Source organism: Trichechus manatus, unplaced genomic scaffold (genome assembly GCF_000243295.1).
Source record: "Trichechus manatus latirostris isolate Lorelei unplaced genomic scaffold, TriManLat1.0 scaffold00115, whole genome shotgun sequence".
Lineage (NCBI taxonomy): Eukaryota > Metazoa > Chordata > Mammalia > Sirenia > Trichechidae > Trichechus > Trichechus manatus.
The window spans coordinates 7,052,538-7,079,174 of NW_004444051.1; the positions used below are offsets into that span (position 1 = coordinate 7,052,538).

At 38.0% G+C, this 26,637-nt stretch overlaps 1 protein-coding gene across 9 annotated transcripts in view; it reads right to left on the reverse strand.

The window, feature by feature from the left end:
* The window catches only part of CDKAL1 (CDK5 regulatory subunit associated protein 1 like 1), a 926,518-nt gene that overhangs the window by 356,865 nt on the left and 543,016 nt on the right, over window positions 1–26,637 (reverse strand). For all 9 annotated transcript variants that reach the window (XM_023738358.1, XM_023738357.1, XM_023738352.1 and 6 more), the window contains one exon: window positions 10,180–10,346. In XM_023738358.1, the coding sequence (XP_023594126.1) occupies window positions 10,180–10,346 (167 nt within the window). The remainder of the gene's footprint in view (window positions 1–10,179; window positions 10,347–26,637) is intronic.

A 26,637-nucleotide genomic window follows, 5' to 3' on the forward strand; every position in this document is an offset into this window, starting at 1 on the left:
AGATTGTTACATTTTGTGTGTGAACTTTTTCATGGGTTTTTACAATAGAGGTCTCAAACAATATTTGTCCTTTTGTGATTGACTTATTTCACTCAGCATAATGTATGTATAAATTTTTGTATGAGAGACTAACTTGAATTGTAAACTTTCACTTGAAGCACAAAGAAAAGACGTTTATTGCGATAAAACTCTCGTACTGTACAATTCACTCATTACAGTATGAAAGTCAGTGTTTTTTTTTTAGTAAATTCACAGAGTTGTGCAATCATCACCATAGTCAAGTTTAGAGCATTTTCATTACCTCCCCCCACAAAATTTCTTGCCCATTCGCAGTCACTTCTGAGTCCAATCTCCCGTCCAACCCCAGGCAACCCCTAATCCACTAATCTAAATGGAGTCATTAAAAAATAAAACAAAAAAGTCCTGGACAGATATCTACTGTCTTACAGCAGATAAATTTATTTTGCTAAATGTACAATTAGATTAAAATATAAGGTCACTTAACTGGAAGTAAAATATTCAAAAATCAAGGATAGCAGCAAGCTGATGTGATGTGGAGATCAAAAGATTTCCAAATCTATAATAAACAGATTATTTAAAATATCACTATTTGTCCTAGCTAGGGCAATAAGACAAGAAAAGAAATAAAGGGCATCCAAATTAGTAAGAAAGAAGCAAAATTGTCCCTATTTGCGGATGATATGATACAAAACAGAAAACCAAAAGACTCCACCAGAAAACCACTGGAACTAACAGAAAGATTCAGCAGAGTAACAGGATACAAGTATACATACAAAAATCAGTCGAATTCCTGTATACCAATAAAGAGAACAATGAAAAGGAAATCAGGAAAACAATACCATTTATAATAGCCCCTAACAAAATAAAATACTTAGGAATAAATCTAACCAGGGATGTAAAAGACCTGTACAAAGAAAACTACAAAACTCTACTGTGAGAAATCAAAAGAGATCTACATAAATGGAAAAACATACCATGCTCATGGATAGGTAAACTCAACACTGTGAAAATGACAATTCTACCCAAAGCAATTTACAAATACTATGCAATCCTGATCCAAAAATCAACAACAGCCTTTAAAGAGATGAAAAAACTAATCATTAACTTCATATGGAAAGGAAAGAAGCCTCTGATAAGTAAAGCACTATTGAAGAAGAATAAAGTAGGAGGACTCGCACTACCTCACCTCAGAACCTACTATACGGTTACGGTAGTCAGAACAGCCTGCTACTGGTACAACGACAGATACATTGACCAATGGAACAGAATTGACAACCCAGATGTAAATCTGTCCACCTACAGTCACCTGATCTTTGACAAGGGCCTGAAGTCCATCAAATATGGAACAGACAGTCTTTTTAACAAATGGTGCTGGCAAAGCTGGATGTCCATCTGCAAAAAAATGAAACAGGACCCATACCTCACACCATACACAAAAACTAATTTGAAATGGATCAAAGACCTAAATATAAAGCCCAAAACTATAAAGTTTATAGAAGAAAAAACAGGATCAATGCCAGAGGCCCTAATACAATGCATTGATAGGATTCAAACCATAACAAACAACACACAAATTCCAGAAGATAAGCTAGATAACTGGGATCTTCTAAAAATTAAACACTTGTGTTCATCAAATGACTTCACCAAGAGTAAAAAGAGAACCTATTGACTGGGAAAAAATTGGGGGTTAATACAAATCTGACAAAGTTCTAACCTCTAAAATCTACAGGAAAATCCAACACCTCTACAACAACAAGACATATAATCCAATTAAAAAAATGGGTAAAGGAAATGAACAGACACTTCACCAAAGGAGATATTCAAGGGTCCAACAGACACATGAGGAAATGCTGCGGATCACCAGCCATTAGAGAAATGCAAATCAAAACCACAGTGAGATACTATCTCATCCCAGCATTCCTGGCAGGAATAAAAAAAACAAAACTGGAAGTAACAAATGCTGGATAGGCTGCGGGGAGATCAGAACTCTTATGCACTGCTGGTTGGAATGCAGAATGAAGCAACCATTTTGGAAAATGATATGGCGCTTCCTTAGAAAGCTAGAAATAGAAAAACCATATTATCCAGCAATCCCACTCCTAGGAATATATCCTAGAGAAATGAGTCCTGACACGAATAGAAACATGCACGCCCATGTTCACTGCAGCATTGTTCACAATCGCAAAAAGATGGAAACAACCTAGATGCCCATCAACATATGAATGGATAAACAAACTATGATACATACACACAATAGTGTATTATGCAACGATAAAGAACGATGAATCTGTGAAGCATCGCACAACATGGATGAATCTGGAGGGCATTATGCTGAATGAAATAAGTCAATCACAAAAGGACAAATATTGTATGAGACCACTACTACAAAAACTCATGAAAAGGTTTACACACTAAAAGAAACAATCTTTGTTAAGAGGGAGGGAGAGGTGGGGATGGAAAAACACTAAATAGATACGTGCTAACTCTGTTGAAGGGTAAGACAGTACACAATACTAGGGAAGCCAGCACAACTTGTACAGGGCAAGGTCATGGAAGCTCCGCAGACACATTCAAACTCCCTGAGGGACCAAACTGCTCGGCTGAGGGCTGTGGGGACCATGGTCTCAGGGAACATCTAGCTCAATAGGCATAACACAGTTTATAAAGAGAAGGTTCTACATTCTACTTTGGTGAGTAGCGTCTGGGGTCTTAAAAGCCTGTGAGCGGAAATCTAAGATACTCCACTGGTCTCACCCCTTCAGGAGCAAGGGAGAAGGAAGAAAAATCAAAGATACAAGGGAAAGATTAGTCCAAAGGACTAATGGGACACAACTACCGTGGCATCTACCAGACCGAGTCCAGTACAACCAGACGGCGCCGGCTACCACCGACTGCTCTGACAGGGATCACAATTGAGGGTCCCAGAGAGGGCTGGAGAAAAATGCAGAACAAAATTCTAACTCACAAAAAAAGACCAGACCTGCTGGCCTGACAGAGACTGGAGAAACCCCGAGACTATGGCCCCTGGACACCCTTTTAACTCAGTAATGATGTTACTCCTGAGGTTCACCCTTCAGCCAAAGATTGGAATGGGCATATAAAACAGGGCGAGACTGAGGGGGTACACCAGCCCAGGGGTAAGGACGAGAAGGCAGAAGGGGATTGGAAAGCTGGTAATAGGGAATCCATGGTCGAGAAGGGAGAGTGTTGACATGTCATGAGGTTGTTAACCAATGTCATAAAACAATGTGTACTGTTTAACGAGAAGCTGGTTTGTTCTGTAAACCATCATCTAAAGTACAATTACAAAAAAAGAGCCAAAATAAAATCTCACTATTTGTGATTAATCTTACAATAACACATAACATAAATATATCAAATGTAAATCTTGAACAAAACTATAATTTAAATTCAAGATAAATAAATGTGGTGTAAAATCAATATGAATGTCAATTATTTCTCAGCAATATTTTATAAAATAATGTTAATTTACAAATATAAAATTAGTTTATTCATCGTTTGAATATAGGGAAACTTCTTAATAACAAGCACGTGTAGTTTAGATTAACTAACTTGCCCTCTCTGGATGAAGCTCTAAGTAATGCCCTAAAAATCTGATAAGATTTTAAGATGTGTAAGTCTCTTAACAGGGAGATAAACCCAAAGCAAAACCCATTGATATCTAGTGAATTCTGACTCATAGCGACCCTGCAGGACAGAGCAGAACTACTCCACACAGTTTCTAAGGCTGTCATCTTTACGGAAAGGAGCCCTGGTGGTACAGCAGTGAAGTGTTCAGTTGCTAACAGAAATGTCAGTGGTTCGAACCCACCAGCTGCTCTAAGGAAGAAAGATGGGACAGTCTGCTTCTATAAATATTTACAGTCTTAGAAACCCTATGGGGCAGTTCTACTCTGTCATATAGTCACTATGAGTTAGAATTGACTTGATGGCAACAGTTTTTTTTAATCATTATGAAGCAGATTGCCACATCTTTCTCCCACGGAGCAGGTGGTGGGTTTGAATCACCAACTTTTCACTTAACAGCTGAGCACTTAACCACTGTGCCACCAGGGCTCCTTAAACGGAGACAAGTTACTTTAAATCATTTATAACACAGGGAAGACCAGGATAGCTTAGATAAATAAAATTCACAAACTCTCCCATATTCTTTACTGGTCAACAGTGTTAATGCCGTTTCTTTACCACCCAATCCACAGAACTAAATACAAGACCAACTGTCTGATTTTAATTTCTCCTCCTTGACCATCCACTGCTGGATGGAGATTTAAGAAAAAAAAAAAAAAACAGTTAAAGTCAAGAAGCAGGAAGGGAAAGAAAGAAGCTAAGAGCCTATGTAATCTACAAATCTACAAATTCAATAATCAATGAGCTCATTTGCTCTGTTGTTGTCGTTAGGTGCTGTCGAGTCTGTTCTGACTCATAGCGACCCTATGTACAACAGAACGAAACACTGCCCAGTCCTGCATCATCCCCACATTTGTTGCCATGTATGAGCCCATTGTTGCAGCCACTGTGTCAATCCATCTTGTTGAGGGTCTTTGTCTTTTTCGATGACCCTATTCTTTACCAAGCATGATGTCCTTCTCCAGGGGCTGGTCCCTTTTGTCCAAAGTACCTGAGACGAAGTCTTGCCATCCTTGCTTCCAAGGAGCATTATGGCTATACTTCCATATGAGCAACTGATGGTCTGTTCTGCAGTTGGCCCCTAGCCTTGTTCTGAATGATGATACTGAGTTATCACATGCAGTGAAATGCAAAAATGAATAAGACGGCCTCTCCCTATAGATGACAATAGTTTAGTTGAGTAGATTTACAGGTACATAAGTCACCATAGCACACTGACAGATGGTGATGAGTACCAACAGATGTGTGTTTAACAAAGGTACTATAAAGCATGGGAGATACCTGGGAAAAGTCTGGGAAGGCTTTATGGAGGATGTAGTATAGCAGAAAGAGCATTTTAGAATCAAACTAGAATAGAAACCAATTCAGCTCCTAACCAGCTATGTGATTTGGTCAGTTATTTAACCTTTCTAAGACTTGACCTCTCAATCAATAAAATGAGGATAATAATACCTATATAACTAAGTTATTATAAGAAGGAAAAAGAGATAACATGTGTAAAGCAATCAGCATGGTTTCTTGAAAATGCTGTTGTATGTTGAAAATGCTGTCCAGTCGATTCTGACTCATAGCGACCATATAGATAGGGTAGAACTGCCACATAGGGTTTCCTAGGCTGAAATCTCTCTGAGAGCAGATCACCAGGTCTATTCTCCCATGAAGGCACTGGTGGGTTAGAACCAACAAACTTTTGGTTAGCAGTTGAGTGCTTAAGCATTGTGCCACCAAGGTTCCTTTTCTTGAAAATAATAAACATTCAGGAAATTGTACGCACTTTATTACTATTATAAGGCAAACTTAAAGGAAAGTTACCAGTGATTTCTGGTGTCTGGTTAGTCAGAGCCATTATATCACAGTCACTGGCTCCATCACATCTTGATGCGTTCACATGTATTATTTTCAGTCTGAATTAATATCTTATGTGTGTTACCTATCGCCAGGAGGGCAAGACTAAGTAACGTAGTTTCAAGAGTAATCACATTCACAATTATGTCTTTTTAAAGTGCTCCACTTTCTATAAGGCTAGAGTTCATTAAAGAGGGATATGCCAGTTATTACATTAGCAATATCAGTAGGAAAGCAAATACAGGGGAAATATCTTTTATTTGCCACTATTTGGAAACCCTCGTGGCGTAGTGATTAAGAGCTACACCTGTTAACTGAAAGGTCGGCAGTTCGAATCCACCAGGCGCTCCTTGGAAACACTATAGGGCAGTTCTCCTCTGTCCTGTAGGGTTGCTATGAGTCAGAATTGACTTGAAGGCAAAGGGCATTATATGAGTCAACGCACATAGTAGCAAATATTAGTATACCACTTGATTAACCCATTACTACTGACTGTCATCATCACATGGTGAGTATGGAATGATGAAAAGGTAAAGTGAAAATTTCAGGAGTATGAAATGGTAAAAAAAAAAAAACAATATACAGAAGGCATTAACAGATAAGAGAACAAGGAAATAGCAGAAGTATCTTTAGGACCATTTGTCATGCTAAACATCTTATCGACTTTATCCTATAAGCAATGGAGAGTTACCAGCAGATTTTAAGAAAGGGTAAAACATTTTTTTAATCTATTGCTTCTATTATCATATGCAAACTTAATACAATGTTACATAAACTTATAGTTATGTTTCTTTAATTTCAGGGCATTTTTCATACATATATATTTGAGATAGCTCTTTGTCAGTTATACCATCATTTCAAGTAAATCCCACATTGTTCTTTTAAATAAAAAACGGGGCTTGTAGATGTTCCAAACAGAAATTTGAATACTTGCCTGCCTGACAAGGATAAAGAATTCACCCTCCCTTCCTTCCATTCAGTACATGTTCATTTAATATCTTCTATATAAAGTCTCACATATTATGTTTAACTCTTGAGAAAACCTTAAAAGTATATCTTATAGTAAGCATAATGTGCATCTTTTATTCCTATGAAGATTTAATAAAATGCACTCTTAACTGTATTTTTCCACACTGTACTTAACATATACAATAGAAACTTTGGCTTTTTTCCTTCAAATGATTTTCCCTTTAATCTGTTCAATTAAAAAAAAAAAGCAAAAGAAAAAAAAGGCTTGGTAAAAGGATTCTAAAATAAAAAACTCTCTAGACTCAGGTGACTATGAAGTGAACATGATGAAGAAGGAAAACAGGCCAGTGAAGTGCTCTATAACTAAAGACTGCAATGTGAAACATCTTTCAGAAACACAAGGAGGATGGCTTGACCAATACAAATTCTCACGAAACACTCTTTCCAAGGGTATTAAAGCTTCAGAGTAGTTATTTCAAGAGTGGGTTCCTCCTATCCCCTCGGTTTAAGAAAAACTCCAACTCTCATTCACTGCTGTTTCTTTTTTTTAATACTGGTACCTTTTCTCTTTTATCTTATGGGAGAACACTCTTCAGCACTCTTTAGATAAGTAATTTCTATAAAGTGGTCTAAGTTTAGTGAAAGGAAAATGAAGAAATACAATGTATATCTGAGCACAGGACTGAGGAACTTGGTACTAGGGAGCAACAGCTCTGGGCTCCTTTCCCTAACACCCTTTGTTACTCTTGGAAGTCACTGAAGTCTTCTGGAACTCAGTTACTCTTTCTGTTGCATAACGATGTGTTTGGGAAACACTGCAAACTGTGGGTTCTCCCATCCATGGGAGAATGAGAAGAACACTAAAATGAGGTGTGAAGGTGCAGAACTTGAGAAAGCGGCAAAGGAAATGTCTAAAAGCTCTTATTTCCAGATGGTGTGGATCTTTTATTTTTGCATAACTGTTTTTGTTTGTATGTTTGCTTTATTTTGTTCTGTTTCCTTGGGATTGCTTTTTTCCCTTGGTATGGTAAAATAGTGGCTTACCCTCTGCTTATAGGAGTGGACAGCTTTCTTCGGGCAAATTCTCACCATTGAAGCTCATTTACTTCATCAGCTTCTGCTGCCTTTTCTGGCCACAGGGTTAAGACTTCAAGTTTAAGACTACAGTGTGGGCTCTACAATTTATTTTATGAAGAAGGTTCTTCTTTTATTCATTCTTTTATTCACTCATTCATTGAGCCACTGCTGGGTTGGGTAATACTGACATGGATATGACAAGACCCTTGCCTCAAGAAGAAGATGACAATTTAGCAGGGAAGGCCAAAATACAGATATTTTAAAGAATTAATAAAATAGAATGTCATGACAATCGGAACCTGTTATCACTCTGACCACGATCTATGAACTAAACATCTGATGATTTTCAGGTAAAGTATAAAGATAGTTTCTCGTCAAACAGTTAGTACACATATTGTTTTATGACATTGGTTAACAATCCCACGACATGTCAACGCTTTCCCTTCTCGACCTTGGGTTCCCTATTACCAGCTTTTCTGTCCCCTCCTGCCTTCTAGTCCTTGTCTCTGGGCTATTATGCCCCATTGGTCTCGTTTTGTTTTATGGGCCTGTACTTGCTTTTAGCTTTTTGGGATATTATTTTCTTGCACAAAGATAAGGCAAAGACCTCATTTGATTAAAGATATAAGCGATTTGATTTTATACTTTGCACATGACTTTGCAACTGCACTTATCTGATTTCATGTCCACAGCTGTAAGTCTAATATAATAATCTATTACATTTCTCAAATAATAGCCATAGATCCTGTTATAGATTGAATTGTGTCCCCCTAAAATTTTATGTTGAAGTCATAACCTATGGTACCTGTGACGGTGACCTTATTTGGAAATGGGGTCTCTGAAGATGCTATCAGTTAAGTTAACATGAGGTCCTACTGGAGTGGGGTGGGTCCTCATTCAATCTGAGTGCTGTCCTATGAAAGACGAGAAGAGACAGAGGGACGATGACTGCGTGAGGATGAAGTTATGCTACAGCTGAAATCCAAGGAATACCCAGGGCCACAAGAAGCTCGAAAAGACAAGAAAGGATTTTTCCCTTGGGTCTTGGATCCTCAGAGAGAGCATGGCCCTGCTGAAACCCTAAATTTGGACTATTAGCCTTTAAGACAGTGACACAATAAATTTCTGTTCTTATAAGCCACCCAATCTGTGGTACTTTGTTACAACAGCCCTAGGAAGCTAACAGAAATCCTACCAAGTACTTTTGCATTTAAATAGTTTCTCCCTTGTCCATATTCTTTGCTCATATTTATTATGGCATTTTTCATCAGGTATCACAGTTACTTCTGTACATGTCCATTTAATCTAGCTTGATAGTAAGCTAATTGAAGGTAAGCATCCTGATCCATGGAAGGTATAAAAATTAACTAAACCAGGAAGCTCAAATCATCACACCTCCTTCTTTGTTCACCAAGAGTCTCACGTTCCTGCCAGCTTGTGTCCCTCTTATTCTACTTCACTCCTAACAATTTCCAGATGAAGGGATGAAATTTGAAACTCATCCTCAAATTTAACGCATAGTATCCTTACTGTTATGGCTACAAGTAGGTTGAACAATACAATGTTCACTGTTGCAAAAGTAGCATATCATACTACCAGTTCTGAACTACCAAAAAAAAAAAAAACCCAAAACCACTGCAGTCAAATCGATTCTGACTCATAGAGACCCCTTACAGTTTCCAAGGTTGTAAATCTCCAGAGAAGCAGACTGCCACATCTTTCTCTCATGGAGCCGCTGGTGGTTTCCAACCGCCAACCTTTCAGTTAGCAGTTGATTGCTTTAACCACTGTGCCACCAGGGTTCAAAATGCAGGAATCATAGATGGTGCCTGGCTACCACCACCAGCTACTCTGACAGGGATCACAATAGAGGGTCCTGGACAGAGCTGGAGAAAAATGTAGAACAAAATTCTAACTAACAAAAAAAAAAAAAAAGAAAAAAAAGACCAGAAATACTGGTCTGAGGGAGACTGGAGAAACTCTGAGAGTATGGACCCCAGACACCCTTTTAATTCAGTACTGAAGTCACTTCTAAGCTTCATCCTCCAGCCGAAGATCAGACAGGCCCATAAAACAAAACGAGACTAAACAGGAACACCAACCTAGAGGCAAGGATGAGAAGGAAGGAAGGGACAGGAAAGCTGGTAACGAGGAACCCAAGGTCGAGAAGGGGATAGTGTTGACATGTCGTGGGGTTGGCAACCAATGTCACAAAACAATATGTGTATTAATTGTTTAATGAGAAACTAATTTGCTCTGTAAACCTTCATCTAAAGTACAACTGAAAAAAAGCAAACAAAAAAAAAAAAAATGAAGGAATCGAGGAAATTTTATGCATTGGAAAACTGAAAGGCTACAAAGAAGAACCAAAGAACTGTGACAAGATGGCAAGCGTTGAACATTCCAGGCAACATTAATTAATGTTGATGAAGCAAAAACAAGATGTGCAGACCGACAAAGGAAAGAACGTGAAAGTCTCGATCCCTTCTTGGTAATGTGAGACTACAAAAAAAAGTGAAAACGGTTTTCAGTGAAACTCGTGTGATGATCCTGAGGCTGCCACACTGTCTGGGCTGGTTAGTGTCTGTGTCAGCACGTGAATGGGGGGCTTTTTCTTACCTCCAGATGCTCTAAAATATAGGGTGGATTTGTCATGCCCAGCCTCAGCATCGCTCCCTCAGGAATCACTTCAACCAGCTTCCACAGTAGTGTGGGGAGATTGGTGCCAATATCTCTGCCATAAGCCCCCGTGTCTTCACTGGTCAACCATATCTCACAAACACCCTCTGTGAATCAAAGGAGATAATTAACAAATCTGCTGCAGAGCTGTTTCCTTCATCATACAGCTGCTCACTCTTTCTAGTGCAGTATTTTTCAATACTGTTATACAGGCAGTCTGGGCATTCAATTGCAGAGAAAAAGCAGTTTATCCCATGGTGGTAGTGGGTTATTAAGTTCATTTTATGAACACCAGAGAGTTACAACAATGCTGTAAATTATCAGTGTGTCCTACGGAGTGATTAACATTCACAGCCAATTAGTTCAACTGTGCTTCTTCCAAAGCACTTTGATCAAGACTAAAGCTTCAGTCCCACCTCTGAGAATATCTATTTTATTGAACACCATAAGCCCTGGAACTGAAACAGTCTCTCCACAGAATAGGTACTATCAGCAGTTAACTCATTAATCAGTCTGTCACCAATCCAAGGAAAAATGTCAAGTGTAGTTAAGGCTTAACTCACAAATTATTAATTACAAGGTACTCATTTTTCCAGTAGTATAATCTGTCTTCTTTATTCAATTAAGAATAGTTACATTGTACTGCTGTGTTCAAAAAAGCTGGCTACTATGTTAAATAAGTGCTTCTGTTGGAAAAGTCTGTTTACTGACAGCTTGCATCCTATTTTCCATCAATCAGACTTTAGGAAAATGTATACTTGGTTTTTTGTTGTTATTGTTGTTATAATGAGTTCTAACTTCAAATATTCATGTGAAAGCTGGACAATGAATATGGAAAACAGAAGAATTGATGCACTTGAATTACGGTGTTGGCAAAGAATACTGAATATACCATGTAATGCTAGAAGAATGAAAAAGTCTGTCTGGGAAGAAGTACAGAGAGCTCCTTGGTAGCGAGGATGGTGAGACTTTGTCTCATGTACTTTGGACATGTTATTAGGAGGGACCAGTCCTGGGAGGACATCATGCTTGGTAAGGTAAAGGGTCAGCAAAAAAGAGCAAGACCCTCGATGAGATGGATTGACACAGTGGCTGCAACAATGGGCTCAAGCATATAACAACGACTGGGAGGATGGCACAGAACTGGGCAGTGTTTCGTTCTGTTGTACATAGGGTCACTATGAGTCAGAACTGACTCAATGGCACCTAACAACAACAACTTCAAATATTACAGCTTACAAAAACATTCTTCCAAAAATTGAGAGGAAATACTTCTGGATCACCTAATGTTATTTAAAATGAATTAAAAAGAGGTAGCAAGAGCCACCTAGGTTTTCATGGCACATAAAACCTTTCTGAATCTATCTTCAATTAAAAGATTAGCCTATTTTAAAAGGCCAAATGATTCACAAGGCTAAAACAAACAATGAAATGAGCCTGTGAAATCTGTTCATGCTAAACGTGATTCATTGCTTCTCAACTCAAAAAAATCAACACATTCAATTAAAAAACGGGCAAGGAAATGAACAGACACCTCACCAAAGAAGACATTCAGGCAGCTAACACACACATTAGGAAATGCCTTCAATCACTAGCTATTAGAGAAACGCAAATTTAAAACTACAATGAGATACCATCTCACTACAACATTACTGGCACGAATCAAAAAAACAGAAAATAACAAATGTTGGAGAGGTTGCGGGGAGATTGGAACTCATGCACTGCTGGTGGGAATGTAAAATGGTACAACCACTATGAAAAACGATTTGGTGTATCCTTAAAAAGCTAGAAATAGAAACACCATACAATCCAGCAATCTCACTTCTAGGAATACACTCTGGAGAAATAAAAGCCATCACACGAATAAACATATGCACACTCATGTTCACTGCAACATTATTCACAACAGCAAAAAGATGGAAACAACCTAAGTGTCCATCAACAGATGAATGGATAAACAAATTATGGTACATACACACAATGGAATAATATGCAACGATAAAGAACAATGATGAATCCCTGAAACATCTCACAACATGGATGAATCTGGAGGGCATTATGCTGAGTGAAATTATGTCAATCACGAAAGGACACATATCGTATGAGACCACTATTATAAAAACCCAAGAAAAGGTTTACACAGAGAAAAAAATAATCTTTGATGGTTATGAGGAAGTGGGGGTGGGGAGGGCAAATCACTAACTAGATAATAGACAAGTGTTAACTCTGGTGAGAGGAAAAGGCAATGCACAATATAGGGGAAGTCAGCACAACCTGATCAAGGCAAAGCCATAGAAGCTTCCTAGACACATCCAAACACCTTGAGGGACAGAGTTACTGGGGCTGAGTGCTGGGGACCATGGTTTTGAGGGACATCTAGGTCAACTGACATAACATAGTTCATAAAGAAAATGGTCTACATCTTACTTTGGTGAGTAGCATTTGGGGTCTTAAAAGCTTGCAACCAGCCATTTAAAATACATCTATTGGTCCTATCATGTTCAGAGCAAAGGAGAATGAAGAAAATCAAAGACACAAGGAAAATATCAGTCCAAAGGACTAGTGGACCACATGAACCAGTCTCCACCAGCCTGAACCCAGAAGAACTATATGGTGCCCGGTTACCACCACCAACAGCTCTGATAGGGATCACGACAGAGGGTTCCAGGCAGAGTGGGGGGAAAAAATGTAGAACGAAATTCAAATTCACAAAAAAGAACAGACTTACTGGTCTGACAGAGACTAGAGGAACCATGAGGTTATGGCCCCCAGACACCTTGCTAACTCAGAACTGAAGCCACTCCCAAAGTCCACCTTTCAACCAAAGATAAGATAGGCCTATAAAACAAACAATAACACACATGAGGAATGTACTTCTTAGTCCAATCAAGTATACAAGACCAAATGGGCAATACCTGCCCAAAAGCAAAGATGAGAAAGCAGGAAGAGACAGGAAGCCTGGACAAATGGACGAGGAACCCGGGGTGTAAAGAGAAAGGGGGAGAGTGCTGACAAATTGCGAGGACTGCAACCAATGTCACAAAACAATTTGTGTATAAATTGTTGAATGAGAAACTAATTTGTGCCATAAACTTTCACCTAAAAAAAAAGAAAAAACAAACACACACACACACACACACACACACACACACACACACACACACACGTGCACACAGGTGCACTCTAAGACTACAGCCTGGGCCAAGAGTATACGTTTCTAGAAAGTGTTAAAATTATCATTTTAAAATGGCTTTAACTGACTCAACAGGAAGAGTTTCAAAAATACATTTAAATATTCCCAGCTGAGAGAAACAACAAATAAAACACATGACTTTATGTGAAGATGGACTTAAAACCTACAGAATAAAGGACCAAAATAATAAAGATCTACACCCTATTTAATATGTTCCATAGAGCTAAGATGTCCATTCATTACTCTTTCCTTTAGAATAAGAGATGGTTAAATTGAAATATTTACTTTATCAAAAAGACTATCCAACTCATACAAAAACATTTTCACTTTTCCCCACCTGCCTGTCTTTCTGGGACATATACACCCTTACCCACACAACACGGAATATACAAGGATTGAAAGAAAATTTCAGTTTCCCAAAACTAAAGAAGTATAATAACTTAGAAATGAAAACAGAAGATATCAAAAAACAACTCCATTTAAAAAGTTGAAGGTGTTTTTAATATTTAAAAATCAGTACTGCTGTGAACTTATGGTTATTTTCTTGGTTTATATTAGATACCTAGTTCAAGAAATCAATAAAACTTTAATTTTAATCTAATAAAAAGTTGTATCTTCCAAAGAAATTGCCTGGTATTTCCATAGGCCATATATGTATTCTTATAACTTGATAAATATTCTCTGTACACAAGAAGCCCTGGTGGCACAGTGGTTAAAGTGCTCAACTGCTAACTTAAAGGTCGGCTGTTTGAACTCACCAGCCACTCTGCGGAAGAAAGATGTGGCAGTCTGCTTCTGTAAAGATCACAGCCTTGGAAACACTATAGGGCAGTTCTACTCTGTCCTACGGGTCACTATAAGTTGGAATCAACTTGATGGCAGTGGGTTTGGTTTGGTCCCTATATATGGAATATTTGTTTCTTTTTTTTTTAATTTACAAAAAATGTGTTGCATGATACTGGGGAAGCCAGCACAAATTGTACTAGGCAGGGTCACAGAAGCTCCATAGACACATTCAAACTCCCTGAGGGAGTGAATTACTGGGCTGAGGGCTATGGGGACCATGGTATCTGGGAACATCTAGCTCAATTGGCATAACATAGTTTATAAAGAAAATGTTCTACATTCTACTTTGGTGAGTAGCATCTTGGGTCTTAAAAGCCAGTAAGTGGCCATCTAAGATACTCCACTAGTCTCACCCCTTCGGGAGCAAGGGAAAATGAAGAAAACTAAAGATACAAGGGAAAGATTAGTCCAAAGGACTAATGGAACACAACTACCATGGCCTCCACCAGACTGAGTCCAGTACAACTAGATGGAGCCCAGCTACCACTACTGACTGCTCTGACAGGGATCACAACAGAGGGTCCCAGACAGAGCTGGAGAAAAATGTAGAATCAAATTCTAACTCAAACAAAGGCCAGACTTACTGGCCTAACAGAGACTGGAGAAATACGAGACTATGGCCCCGGGACACCCTTTCAGCTCAGTAACGAAGTCACTCCTGAGGTTCACCCTTCAGCCAAAGATTAGGCAGCTCCATAAAAAAGAATGAGACTAATGGGGCACAACAGCCCAGGGACAAGGACTAGAAGGCAGGAGGGTACAGGAAAGCTGGTAATAGGGAACCCAAGGTCGAGAAGGGATAGTGTTGACATGTCGTGGGGCTGTTAAACAATGTTATAAAACAATATGTGTACTAACTGTTTAATGAGAAACTAGTTTGTTCTGTAAACCTTCATCTAAAGCACAATAAAAAAATAAGAAAAAAATATGTTGCAGTTAGTGGTATCATCTTTATTTTAATATTACATATGCCATCAGACACCGGACTCGTACAAGCTTTTTTTTTTAAATCTTATCACAAAATCCACTTGCAGGAAAAGGGATGGCTAAGTAACAACAGAAACAGATTTTTAAAATACTCTGAAAGAGGTTATAAAAACAGGACATTATCCATGATTTTCCAGTTACTGGCATATGAGCAACACAATATGAATATTTTAAAATGAACAGAATAATTATAATTTATAATTTTTCCATCCAAATGCTTCCACGTTATGCCTTATAGAGAGAGAGCGAGTTCCTGGAATAGCGCCTCGCTGTTGCTAGATGAATATAGAAGGGGGAAAATTACAATGAATAGGAATGGAAATAACATCCACACAGAAAACAGCAGCCAACTCTTATTAAAGCTGCATAGGTGGGGACCAATAGCCCCCTCGTGGGCTGAGCTTCAAATTAAATCACATAAAGAGGAAGCAGCTGTAATATTAAATCAGCAACAACAGGAATAATGACCTTGATGTCTCCAAGATCAAGGCTACTAAAATACTCTATATAGTAGCAATCTAGTTTAAAACACAATGAAATGAGAGAACATAGACAAAATTTGAAACCCCTGGCCTTTAGGAGAATTTTGCCTTGCCACTTCTTTTTTTTAAAATGATATTGTGAAATTTTAATCAATGTGAAAAAGTTCAGATTGTGTAAGGTTATATTTCAAGCATTCATTCTAATGAGAGCTGATACTTCAAATGGGTCATAGAAAGTCATTTTATACTAAAGGCGAAGCTAAATGTCGACTCCCCATGCCTGACATCCTTTACCCTGGAAAGTCTTGCGATTACTCATAGTGCAAGCAGTTCGTGTCAGGTCAGGCTTGCATAAGAATTCACAAGGGAACCTGAGGGCTGCAGTCTATATTCATTAATGGATATTGGGACACATGCATGCTTACATCTGCACAGTTAATTGGCTATACTTACGGACAGAAGTGCTTGCCTAAACAGCTTCATTCGTTAAGGACTTCAGTTATGAGCGCTATTCTTTTGCACATTCATTTCTTCATTTATCCATCAAACAGTTATTAGGTCCTTGCCTACTATGTGCCATGCAGCTCTTCTAGGTGATGACAGACATGGATTCACCATTAAACGTCTGTGACATAAGACTGGCTATCACCTGGGGGCTAGCATGAGGACACTGTCAGACATCATGGGAATTTCCCGTGTATCTCTATTGAGAGAGGGAGTTTTGAAGAACAGAGCCTTAGAAACCAAAATGAAGGGCCAGCTGGGCTGGCTTGAAGTGGATACCATGTCAGCCCCAATGTGAAAGCCCCAGTTTGCACTGTAACTTGGACTTTGATTAATACTTGTCAGAAAAAGAAACAGATAAAAAAGAGAAGCAGGAAGAATTGAGATAAGAGAAGTACACGGCCACTAAAAACTTCCACGTCTGTAAAAATAAACGCATGCAAAAAAAGAGAGTGGGGGAGGTAGGATGGAGGCAGAAATTAACATTTTTAAGCACCCAAGGAGAAATTTTACTTTTTCATAAAACTGCTCATCTACCAGACTTTTGTTCACTGTCCTAAAATTGTTGGGTCTACTTGACTTTTGTAATGAACATTAGGTTCATCAGATTATCCATCATCGTTTTCATGTGTTAATCTTGGTAAAAGGAAAAGCAAGTACCAGGAAGGAACGAAATGTACTGTACAAGAGAAAATCTTTTTAAAAAGTTTAGTTATTAGAATCCATTATCATTTTGCCCAAGTAATTACAGATCAGCCTGTAGTTGAAACACATAGCTATTTTTCCCTGAATAAAGAGCAGCCTCAACAGCTGGATTCTGATCGCTGCTCCACAGCATTTTGAGATGACAGATGGAAAAAGTAGAAGACGTAAAAGGTTAATAATAAAAGAAATACATTATCATCAATACAACAATCTCACTACAAAGAAAATCCTTTTTTCGAAAAAATCCAACTTTGCCAAAACTCAGTTTCAAAGGGCTATGACTTCACTATAACTTTTCCTCTGTATGAGCTTCACTGTAATAAATTAAAATGTGGGTGAAGATTGACTTCACTGGTCAGAGGAGTGATATTTCTCTAGTAGTTCTTACTTTATCACTGGGAAAAATTTGCACTATAATAAGTTGTTTCAAGCATTCCATTATGAGCAGAGCATCTAAAAACAAGGATTAAAAATACGAAAACTGTAAACAATCATGAATGGGATCAACAGCTAAAGGGCACTAGATAGACGGTGGAGTTCCTAGGTGGTGCAAATGGTTAAAGTGCTGGGCTGCTAACTGAAAGGTTGGAAGTTAATGCAATCAGATGCTAACCAAAAGGCTGGAAGTTTGAGTCCACCCAGAGGTGACTAGGAAGAAAGGTCGGTCGCTCTACTTCCGAAAAATCATCCATTGAAAGTCTCATGGAGCACAGTGCTACTCTGACACACATGGGGTCACCATGAGTCAGAGTCAACTCAAGGGTAACCGGTTAGGTTAAGTTAGAGAGCAGGTAAACCTACAGAAGCTTAAAATAATTTTAAAAATCACCTTGAAACCTGTGAAATCTATCTTCCTCTGGAGCTGTCTTCTCTCCCTTCTCCTTCTGTCTTTTGTTCTCTATTCCTATCCTTTGTCTTTTCCTTCCTCTTCTCAATCTCATACCCTATTCTTTGCCCATCACTCCATTCCAGCTTTTATTCTCCATTTTCTTCAATAGGCAAAAAGGAATACAAACATACAGTATATTTTGTATGTATTTAATCTGCTTTAAATTTCCTGTTCTTTTAAAAGTACATCAGTAAAAGGAATAATTCTATAAAAAAGAAAAACCTAAATTAAGTGGAATTGCTTGAGTCTCTCATTTTAATATTAGGATTGTCATTGCTATCATCGTTTAGAATTGCTCAAAAGAAAAAAGTTTCAAAATCTGATACCTATAAATAATAATTCTTTTAAAAACACTAAATCAAATATTTCACATAATTAGTGACTTGCATTCAAATAATGAACATATTAACCATATTATATAAGCTTCTTTCCTTAAAATTTATTAACATCTACCACAACCTCTAACATTCAATCTCAAAAAATTTTTACTGACTCCTAAGATACCAGATGTTATGGCCACTAGGATTCTTAGATAATGATAGTAAATGCCTACTGGAGCAACATATGTAAAGCTGTGGCGAGGAAAAGGGGAAAAAATAAAGTGCACCTTCTACGTTTGTTTGCCAACCACACCCTCTCGAGAGGTATTTTCATAAGTGCCCCTATGCCATTTTTTTTACATGTTGCTGTAAAAAAATTAGCTTAGCGCACGTACAAAAATACCTTGCAGGAGGGAGGGCGAGGTTGGCAAACAAACGTAGAAGGTGTGCGTTATTTGTGTAAAAATACCGTAAATGAATTAATTATTTTTACACGATAACACAAAACTGGGTAGTTTAAAATATGAATTTTTTTTCCTTTTTCCTCTTCCCAGCTTTACATATATTGTTTCAGTAGTACACAGAAAACTGGATGGCTCCTGTGTCAGGGCTGCAAAACTGAAACGTGTGTAAAAAACTGCCCTACAGCTTGAAGGACAATCAACCTATAAATGCCACGCTTACTGGCTGTCTTGAAATTTGCCACTGGCTACATAACAGTTTTTTTTTTGTAATGTTATTTTGTTGTTGTTGAGAATTTACACAGCAAAACATACACTAATTCAACAGCTTCTACGTGTACCATTTAGTGGCATTGCCTATATTCTTCGAGTTGTGCAACCATTCTCACCCTCCTTTTCTGAGTTATTCCTGTCCCATTAACAACCACTAACAGCCCCCTACGGCTCCTATCTAACTTTTCAAGCTGCTATTGTCAATTTGATCCCATATAGATAGTTCTTAAAAGAGCATAATGCTCAAGGCATATTTTCTTTTACTAGTTAAGCTAAACTATCGTTTGGTTTTAAGAAGACTTCAGGGAATATTTTTCATTTAAAGATTATCTCAAGGCAATAATTTCAGGGGTTCATTAGACCTTTATGGCTCCAGGAAGTCTGGGGTCCATGAGAATTTGAAATTCTATTCTACGTTTTCCTCTTTTTAAACAGGATTCTTCTATAGAATTCCTGATCAAAATATTCAGTAATGGTAGTCAGGCACCATCCGGTCTCTCAAAGCAGGCAGTTGTTCATGAAGGCAATTACTAACATATTCCATATCCTCTTTCTATTCCTGATGCTCCTTTTCCCACTGTTGCTCCAGGAGAATAGAGACCAATTGTTGTGCCTTGGATGGCCACCTGCATGCTTTTAAGTCACCATGCACTATGTAACAAACTAAGAGGTAGAACAGAAGCACTAAACATGCTATTAGGCCAATTAACTGGCATGTCCCATGAAACAATGACCCTAAACCTCCAAATCAAGAAGCCAAATCCCATGAAGTTACTGGCTGTACATAAACAGCCTCAGGAGCTATTCTTTTTTTTTGTAACTGTAAATATATCACACAACTTTTGCCAATTCAACTTGTTGGTTTTTTTAAAATAGAGACAGAGAAAACTCTTAACATCCTGTATTTCCCTTTATATGAGCACATTGTTGGGGCAGACCTTAGATGCCGCATACATCAATTACTTGGTGTTCCCAAGCGTGGGAAAGATGTTAACAGCAGTTGTCATGAAATGTCACACCTGTTCAGTAAACATGCCAAAATTAACCAGCCAAACAAAAGTTCTACAACTGTTAAAAGTTTCTGCTCACTGAAGCAAAAACTCTTGTGGGTCAAACTGCCTGAGCAACTTTTTTGGTTATTTTAATGAGACATGTAAAAATGTATGCCCATATTCATTTATCCTTTATTAGACATATGCTTTATAGTGTAGTTGAAAAATACCCAAAACCTGATGTTATCTTTTAATGGTCACCGTACATATTAGTTTGATTGTTATGGGATCTTCACTTCTTAAAGAAGAATCTTAGAAAATTTAGAAGTAAATATGACCTTCTGTTTAAGCATCTGAAACGTCATGGAAATTTTTTCAATGGAGATGTTTCTAAATAATAAGATATACAGGTAGCCATATGCCTATTTAGCCTATTCATTTAAGAGGAAATTAGACAATATAACTCCTTTGGTCACTTCTAATGTTATTAGCAGACATTCAAGGATTTTATGCTTTCCTTTTAGATAAAAAAAAAAAAAAAAGGACTAAAAAACATCTTATTAAAACAGCACTGTAAAAGGACCAACCAAAGCTAGCATTTATATAACACTGATATAGCCTGATAAAATCCAATTAATAGGCCACCATAAAAAAATTAATTAGTTAATTCTTCAACTAGATCACATTCACACTACTTTCGCAAACTTAAAAAAAAATTGTATTAGCGACTTGAGAGTTTTTTCTATTTTGAAAAATGTTAAGCTTATAAAAAAGTTGCAAGAATAGTACTATGAACACCTGGAGGTATCATTAACATTTTGCCACATTTGTGTGCATTCTAAGGAGCCCTGGTGGCACAGTGTTTAAGCGCTCTGCTGCTAACTAAACGATCTGCAGTTCAAACCCACCAGCGAGCAAGATATGGCTGTCTGCTTCCATAAAAATTTACAGCCTTGGAAACCCTATCCGGTAGTTCTACTTTGTCCTACAGGGTCGCTATGAGTCTGAATTGACTCAATGGCAGTGGGTGGATGTGCATTCTCTGCCCACACCCACAAACATACATATGTTTTTTTCTGAATCATGAAAATTAGTTGTAGACATAATGATACTTCACCCCTAAATACTTCAGCATACATCTTCTAAAATTAAGAATATTCTCCTTCATAATCACATTACAAAAACAGTGCACTCAGAAAAACCTAACAATAATACAATATCCAGTCCATATTTAAAATTTCCCAATTGTCCTTTTTATAGCATTTTTTAAAAATCCAAGATCAAATCACGAAGAACACATTACACTTGGTTAGTATGTCTCTTTAGGTTCCTTTAATCTAGAATAGTCTTTTCAGTTTTCATGAAGGTGTGATTTTTGGAGTCCAGGCCAGTTGCTTTACAGAATGTCTTTCAATTTGCATGTGACTAAGTGTTTCCTCATAAATAGATTCAGGTTAAGCATTTTTAGCAAGAATATTTCAGAATATCCATCTTAGTGAATCATCAGGAGGCACATGGTATCAGTTTTTTCCATTATTGCTGATGCTATGTTTGGTACTTGGCTAAGGTGGTTGTCCATTGTAAAGGTAATTTTTTCCTTTGTTATTAATAAGTAATCTGTAGGGAGATACTGTGTTTCCTTTTTTTTTTCAATACAATTTATTTTATTTTTGTGGTTGTTATTGAGAATATACACAGCAAAACGTACACCAATTCAACAGTTTCTACGTGTACAACTCAGTGACACTGATTATAGTCTTCGAGTTGTGCAACCATTCTCACCTTTCTTTTCTGAGTTGTTCCTCTCCCACAGTCTCTCTTCTCTCTTTTTTAAAAATAATACTGTTTTATTATGTCTTCAGTGAAGGTTTACACAGCAGTATAGGCTCCCATTCAATTTCTATACAAGTTGTTCAGTGACATTGATTACATTCTTCACAATGTGTGAACATTCTCATTATTTCCGTTTTGGTTGTTCTGTTTCCATTAATCTAGTTTGTCTGTGTCTGTTGACAACAGAAATTTCCATATTTATCTTTGTATGGTCAACACCTTAGAACTGTAGGGATATATAGCAGGAGCTCAATAATTGTTCTGAGTAGGTGATTAAACGAAATGAATATCATTTGTCTGTTTGAATTCAGCTTTCCCTATCAAAAGATAGTTTACTTGAATTTCACAACCATGTGTAAACAATATAATCTTACCTGTTTTAGTATATGAATATTAGATTAAATTCATTTCAGACACACTTGAGGATCATTTACAAATTGAGTCTTTGGAATTAGACAGACTTAGATTAAAATCCACTGCTTATTTGTAGGATGGCCTTGGGCAAGTTTTTGAGCCTTTTGTGTTGTGCTTTCCTTACCTTTAAAATGAGTAGTACACGATTGTTGTGAGGATAAAACGGAGATAATACCTGGAAATCACCTAGCACAGGGGCTGGTACATAAGACAGACTCAATAAAAAGTAGCTTGTGTGCACACAGGCATACCACAGTGGGGGGTGAAGTGGCAATCATTAGACAAAGCCCTTCAGTTTGTGTCTACCTCTCTACTCTCAGCTCTACCACCCAACTAAACAACACTGTCACTCTAGCCAGACTGAATTATATCTCTCTGGGCAAGTTACGAAGCCCTGGTGGTGCAGTAGTTAAGAGCTACGGCTGCTAACCAAAAGGTTGGCAGTTCCACCAGCTGCTCCTTGGAAACCCTGTGAGGTAGTTCTACTCTGTCCTATAGGGTTGCTATGAGTCAGAATTGACTCAACAGCAACAGGTTTTGGAGAAGTCACTGTTGCTCAGGCCTCTCTGCTTTAGCATATGCTGTTCCCTCTGCCTAAAATGCCTTTCACCTCTTTTAGGAAACTTCCTTAACCATCCAGACTAATTAAGATGCTCCTCTTCTGTGCTCCCAAAGCATCTTATATATAATTTTGTATCACAATGTGTTATAATTACTGGTTTACTTGTTTGTCTCTCCTGATAGGATGTAAACATCTCCAGAACACAGGAGCAAAAATCTTACTATTACACACATGCCTAGGACCTGTTCTGATGCCTAGCACATAGTAAGCACTCAACAAATTTTGGTTCTGTCAGTCAATGTTTTCAATGAAATTGATTTTAGTTAAAATGCTGTGCACAGAACAATTAAGTTTAATTCAGGTAATGTTTGACAAGCATCTCCCCACACACACATATAAATACACACACACATACATGCCCCCCCATACACATACACAGAAAGAGTGAGCATACATGCAAGCATGCACACATGCATGGGGGGTGCACCAGGCTCTGTATTAGGCAATGAGGAAATATCAAGACGAATATTCCTGATCCATAGATGAGCTGCCTAGCTCAGGTTCCTTATACAACAGCTAAAACATACTTTGGAGAATAAGGAAATGCAGTTTGGATGTTGTCAAGTTTGTAGCAGTCTCTCTTCTGGTAAGATCTGGAGTCTTGCTTACTTGAGAGTGATAGCTGGATAGCACAGCAAGTGGCTACAAATCATCCTTTTACTCAGAGGTACGAATTACTTTTTCACTTAGAGATAAGTTCAGATGTACCAAAAAGCCAATTACCCATAAAACAATTAGAGCCCTGGTGGCACAGTGGTTAAGAGCTCCACTGCTAACGAAAAAAGGTCGGCAGTTAGAATCCACCAGCAGCTTCTTGGAAACCCTATGGGGCAGTTCTACTCTGTCCTATAGGGTCACTAAAAGTCAGAATTGACTCAATGGCAATGGGTTTGGTTTTGGTTTTTATATGGTTCCACTTACACAAAATATCTAAAATAGCTGAATTTACAGAGATAAAAAGTTATTAGTGGTTACCAGGGGCTAAGGGGAGAGGTGGGAATGGGGTGTTATTGCCTAAGGGGTACTGAGTTTCCCCTTGGGTGATGAAAATCTTTTGGAAAGAGATACTGGTGATGGTTGCACAACACGGTGAATGTAGTGAATGTCACTGAATTGTACACTTAAAACTGGTTAAAATGGTAAATTTTTCTGCTGTATTTATTTTACCACAATAAAATTAAAAAATTTTTTTTTTACTGCTTTCTTGAGAGTTAACAAAGAGTATTTTCAAACTTTACTGTCATGAGTGATTATACTGATATTCAGAAAAAAAATGTTGGCACAAATTGATAATGCTGCTGCTAAACAAAAACAATCTGTTTAATTTGTTCCTTTTGAAAGGTCATAATCAGAAAGAATATTGTTTGTTTCCATACTCCTACAAGAATTTGGAAATGATGAAGAGTTTAAAAACAAATTAAACACCATAAGAGGATGATACACTCTTTCTGAAAACAAAGCATCTGACTCTCCAGTCTCTGAAATCTGCAATAAGCCTCAATGAGGCAGATTAAATTTATCCTCTTAATACCATAGCATGTTTTGTTCCATCTATGGTCTTTTTTAATACCCCCGAGACAATACAGACAGCAGTGTCTATGAATGGGCCCTCTGGTGTTTCAGCAGGATGTAGGGAGAGATGTTATTTTGTGTTTAAAAATTACAACAGGCTCCATTCCCAGCAGTCTATACATAATGGATACAAAAAGAAGTATGACGAGGTAAGGAGGTGCCATAAAATAGCTACAGGAAAGATGAACATCAGCCAATCATGGTGATAACTAGAAATTTATTTGGAGTCAAAGACTAATTTGGCGAGCTATAGAATAGTTCAGACAGTAAACAAAAATAAAGAAGCAAAGGATTTGTATGATTTGGGCCACTGACCTTCTCAATTACAGAATGAAGAATCAAAAGAACTTAAATTTTATAAAGACAGAATATTATCATGATTAATATTTTTTGGTCCTAAAGATCTTTCTCAAAAGTGACTTCTACCAAAGGTACACTCAAACAGGACCTGAAATTCTGTAGTTATAATTAGGGAAGTTTAATTTTTAGTATTAAACTTCTAAATTAATATTCTTAATATTTAGATAGCAAATACAGTTTTCTATTTTTTATTAAATTCTTGAATATTCAGTCTGAAGATGCATCAGGTATATCGTTTAGGTGTCCTACTACAAATAAAACATCATTAATTCAATCATTCTTCTTCTATAAATAAAACATTATTCATTCACTCATTCTTCTACAAATAAAACTTCATTCATTTACTCATTCTTCTTCTAGCAGGTATTTGGTGAGTAGCCATTATGTGCCAGACACTGTTCTAGATCTTGGAGACAAGGCCTCTGCCTTCATGAGACATACTCTAGTGGGAGAGACAATAAAGACATAAATAATATATTTTCAAGTAAAAATAAGTGCTAATAAAATTTTTTAAAGCAGAACAAAAAGAATGAGTGATAAAGCAGGGGGGAAGGGACGTTGCTATTTTTGACATGTAATAGGTGAAGAATACTCAAGATGACACGGAACCTAAATGAACTAAGGTAGTAAGCCATGTAGATTAGCTATCTGAAGGCAAAGCACTCCAAGAAGAGGGAGTGTCTTAGGCTGGGTTCTCTAGAGAAGCAAAACCAGTAAAGCATACAAATATATAGAGAGAGATTTATATCAAGGAAACAGCTCACGCAATTGTAGAGGCTAAAATGTCCCAAGTCCATGGATCAGGATAGAGGCCTCTCCCAATTCACGGAGCCACAAAAGCTGGTGAACCTAAGGTTGGCAGGTCAGAGAGGGGCTCCCGCTCACAGGCTGTGAAGGTCAACGAATTCCAAGGTCAGCAGACAAGACCACAAGGTTTCTCCAGATTCACATAGCTGCAGGGGCTAGCGAACCCAAGATCAGCAGGTCAGGGAACTGGACTCTTGCTCGCAGGTTGAGAAGATCAACAAATTCCAAGATCAACAGGTAAGCTGCTAGCTCAAGTCTCAAGAACTGGAGGTGAGACAACAAGAGGCAGCTGCTGAGTCTGGAACAAGCCAAAAACCTTGGCAAGGCGAGCAGGCAGAAAGTAACCAGCGGAAGGCAGAGAGATGAAAATGAGGGGGCGGTGAGCTGCCACAGGCCCTGCCTCTGCCAGCACTACTCAGCACATTCCATCATGGGGCTGATCACATATCAAATTTCAACAGAGAAGTGATCACAACATTATACAACTGCTAAAACACTGAGAATAATGGCCTAGCCAAGTTGACACACAATCTTAACCATCACAGGGAGTTATCAGTGGAGGCCCAGCATTAGCATGTTTGCAGTTTCCAAGGAATAGCAAAGGGACCAGTGTGGTTGGAGTGAAGTCAATGAAGGACTCATGGTGAAAAAACAAATGTAAAACGGGAGCCAGTGGTAACTGAAGTTATTGCAAGAGGCTCAAACTCACAGGGCAGGGCTATGGGAGCAAGAGTTACCTGCTGATAACCTATTCACCTATGCAGTGTATATCCAAATATATATCATACTGGCTAGTGACAGCTCTTAAGCAGCCCTGGTGGTGCAGTGGTTAAGCACTCGGCTGCTAACCAAAAGATCAGTGGTTAGAACTCACCAGCCACTCAACAGGAAAAAGATGCGGCAGTCAGCTTCCATAAAAATTATAGCCTTGAAAATCCCATGGTAGGGAAGGAAAAGCGATAACTAAAAATATCACTGTTCAGTCTTTCTAAAATGAAAACAGTTTTTCACTTTTTTTTGGAGGAAGAATTTATTATACTGGCCAAAATGAGTGGACAAGATTCACAAATTTAAATAGAAGCAAGTAAAAGGGATCCCAGACCAGTAACACATTTATGCTTTCTAGCTGGTAGCACCT